Source organism: Piliocolobus tephrosceles, chromosome 12 (assembly GCF_002776525.5).
Source record: "Piliocolobus tephrosceles isolate RC106 chromosome 12, ASM277652v3, whole genome shotgun sequence".
NCBI classification, from domain to species: Eukaryota; Metazoa; Chordata; class Mammalia; order Primates; family Cercopithecidae; genus Piliocolobus; species Piliocolobus tephrosceles.
Genome location: NC_045445.1, coordinates 18,650,104 through 18,653,503, shown reverse-complemented (window position 1 = coordinate 18,653,503; position 3,400 = coordinate 18,650,104). Strand labels below are relative to the sequence as shown.

The following is a 3,400-nucleotide window of genomic DNA, read 5'->3' as shown; positions in this document are numbered from 1 at the left end:
GTGAGCATCAGAGAGATATACCTGTGTGGTTACCATAACACACTTAAGTAACAGCTCAGCCTCTTCATTTGGCTTCCAGATGCTACCATCACTTACAATGTCCCTGAGGAGAGGATGGAAAAGGGCCAACCCCAACCTGATAACGTCTTGTCAACTGCTTCAACAGGGCTTATTAATGTTGCAGGAGCTTGTGGTTTTATTGTATTGTCTTTCATAGGTGAATTTGTGGGGTCTCAGATCACTGCCTGGTATATCCTCCTGCTTTACGTGATAAATTCCTAAAAACTGAGCATCAGAGGGATATATATACATGTGTGGTTGGCATAAGGCACTTACCTCACAGCTCAACCTCTTTATTTGGTTTCCAGATGCTACTGTCAATCACCATGTCCATGAAGTGAGGATGGAAAATGGCCAACCACAACAGGATAACGTCTTGTCAGATGTTCTATCTGGGCTTGTTAATGTGGCAGGAGCTAGTATTCCAGCAATGAGTTCCAGGGATCTGTGGTGTATGTGTGTTTTTTACTTATACCGTCCTCCTTGATTTCCATATGCATGTATAGTGTCATCAAGGGAAGAAGGTGGTTTTGCGGTATTACCTTTGCTTGCCTCAATTTCAGGGGTCTCTGATTGCCACCTGGTATATCCTCCTGCTTTGTGGGATAATGTCCTAGAAACTGAGCATCAGCAGGATATCCCTGTGGGGTTGTCATTATGCACTTACCTCACAGCTCGACCTCTTCATTTTGTTTCCAGATGACACCGCCACTCACAATGTCCATGAGGCGAAGATGAAAAATGACCAACAGGCACCTGATAACTCCTTGTCAACAGTTCCACCAGGGTGTATTAATCTGTCAGGAGCTGGCATTTCATCCAGGAGTACCAGGGGTGTGTGTATGTTTGTGTATTCGTTGTACTGTCCTGCTTGGTTTCCATATCCCTGCATAGTGTCCTGCAGGGAAGAAGGTGGTTTTGTTGTATTATCTTACTTGAACTTAGTTTGAGGGGTCTCGGATCGCTACCTGGTATGTCCTCTTGCTTCATGAGATGACTTCCTAGAAACCGGGCATCAGAGGGATATACTGTGGGGGTGACATCATGCACTTACCTCACAGCTCAACTTTTTCATTTGGATTCCAGATTCTGCTGTCATTCACGATATCCAGGAGGAGGAGATGGAAAATGGTCAAATCCCTCCTGATGGCCTCCTGTCAAATTCTGATTCACCAGAGCTTATAAATGTGACAGGAGATCGTATGCCACCCGATGCATTGGGTTCTTTCTCTTACGACTTCACAAGTCTCAGCAAAGATGAGCTGATTTACAAACCTGATATTAATGAATTTGCTGTAGGCACCAAAAACTACAGTGTCTCTGCAGGTGACCCACCAGTCACAGCAATGTCTTCAGTGGAAACTGTGCCAAATACACCACAAATATCTCCTGCCATGGCAAAGAAAATTAATGATGATATAAAATATCAATTAATGAAAGAAGTTCGAAGGTTTGGGCGAAGTAAGTAATGCAAGAATGTCTTATCAGTGAAAGTATGAGAAGTCTCTCATTCTATGATTTAGAACAGAAGTCAGCTGCCTCTTGAGCTCATTGTTTGGCTGAATTGGAGCTGTATATAATTTAGCATGGCTTCACTTAATTCTCACTGGAAATTGCTAATATGTCTGCTTAAGTGTTTTGTTTTTCACAATAGTTTCCTTAGTAATATACAGATGTTGCAATTTAAGCATTCAAAACACAAACACTATGTAACATTTTAGCCCATGAAAAATGTATACTGTGGTAGTAGATGCACTAAGATTGAGGTATATTTCATTTTCGTAATTGTAGAAATACTAATTTTTAAAATATCTTCAGATTATGAAAGAATTTTCATTTTGCTTGGAGAGGTACAAGGATCTATGAAGGTCAAGAGACAATTTGTTGAATTTACCATCAAGGAAGCAGCAAGGTGAGTGCAAAAAGGACCTCTGCTATTGTTTTAAGCACTTGTGCCCAATTTGGGACAGGGGCAGGAACAAATCATGCTTTGTTCCTCCTAATCTCTGGCTCTCAATCATAGTTCATGCTATTTCCACAGGCATTTAGGTTGATATTATCTTATTCTAACACTTTCTTCCAATGCCAGGGAGCCTTCCAAATTCATCAAAATCTGGGAGTGTGCGTGGACCCTCAGTTGACTCACTTTGTATTTTTCTAGTTTGTATCTTTCCATGAGGATGCATTTTCTATTTGCATGTAGATGGTAAACTCTATTTTGTATCCACTCTACCTCTTACATCTCATAGATCCTGTAGATATCATCTGGTGAATGGAATTCCTCTTTAATTTCAGGTTTAAAAAAGTTGTCTTAATTCAGCAACTCGAGAAGGTGCTTAAAGAAATAGATTCCCACTGCCATCTCAGAAAAGTTAAGCACATGAGAAAAAAATAATTGTGTTAGTGCAAAGACCAAGGAGAAACAAGGACATATGCTGTAGGATGGAACAGGTTATTGCTGAAGCTCCCTATAATTCTGAAGTAAAGTGATTTCCCTTCCAAAAGGTACAAAAAAGGGAGCTGTTTAAATTTAATAAATCTCTGTTAGTAAAAGCTGCACTTTTCTTGTTTGTTGGTTTCTTCTTCCACCTGAGGAGCTATATGAGTTAATAACCCACCAAGGTATTTAGTATTACAGTTCTGGTTTCTGCAGCAGCTCACATTGCTATAACTGGTATTTATAACTGCCTTCTTTCACTACCTATTTTTTATTCCCTTTGCTCTGAGATAGCATGTCAGCCTGTCATGGTGCTTGGCCTGGCAGGATGACTCAAACCTTCATTACTGAACATTCTGGACCATTCGATATCCTGCCTGGATTGGGTTGCTGTAATTTTCCATTAAGTGTAATCAAAAAACATGGGAGGGGCAGGGAGCAGTGGCACACTCCTGTAATCCCAACACTTTGGGAGACCGAGGCAGGCGAATCACGAGGTCAGGAGTTCAGGACCAGCCTGACCAGCATGGTGAAACCCTGTCTCTACTAAAAATACAAAAAAAGTAGCCAGGCATGGTGGCCCTTGGTTGTAATCCCAGCTACTCAGGAGGCTGAGGCAGGAGGATTGCTTGAACCTGGGAGGTGGAGGTTGCAGTGAGCCGAGATCACGCCACTGCACTCCAGCCTGGGTGGCACAGTGAGACTCCATCTCAAAACAAACAAACAAAGAAAAAAAAAACGGGAGGTCTAAGAAGCTCTCTAGACATATCAGACATACTCTCTTTTAGCCCCTGATGTAGTGCAATTAATCCCCCTTTCATCATCAAGTTCATCACCCCCAATCAGTAGATGACCCCCTCCTTTGACTCTAGGTGGAAATTGATGAAGAGACCAAAATGGCCA

The 3,400-nt window shown here is 41.8% G+C and overlaps 1 protein-coding gene across 1 annotated transcript in view; it reads left to right on the top strand.

The window, feature by feature from the left end:
* SAGE1 (sarcoma antigen 1) overlaps nt 1-2,455 on the top strand; it is a 12,112-nt gene extending 9,657 nt beyond the window's left edge. The window contains 5 exon segments of the mRNA XM_026451906.1: nt 80-217; nt 760-900; nt 1,147-1,521; nt 1,879-1,972; nt 2,356-2,455. Of these exon segments, the coding sequence (XP_026307691.1) occupies nt 80-217; nt 760-900; nt 1,147-1,521; nt 1,879-1,972; nt 2,356-2,455 (848 nt within the window).
* Nucleotides 2,456-3,400: the final 945 nt, after the last annotated feature.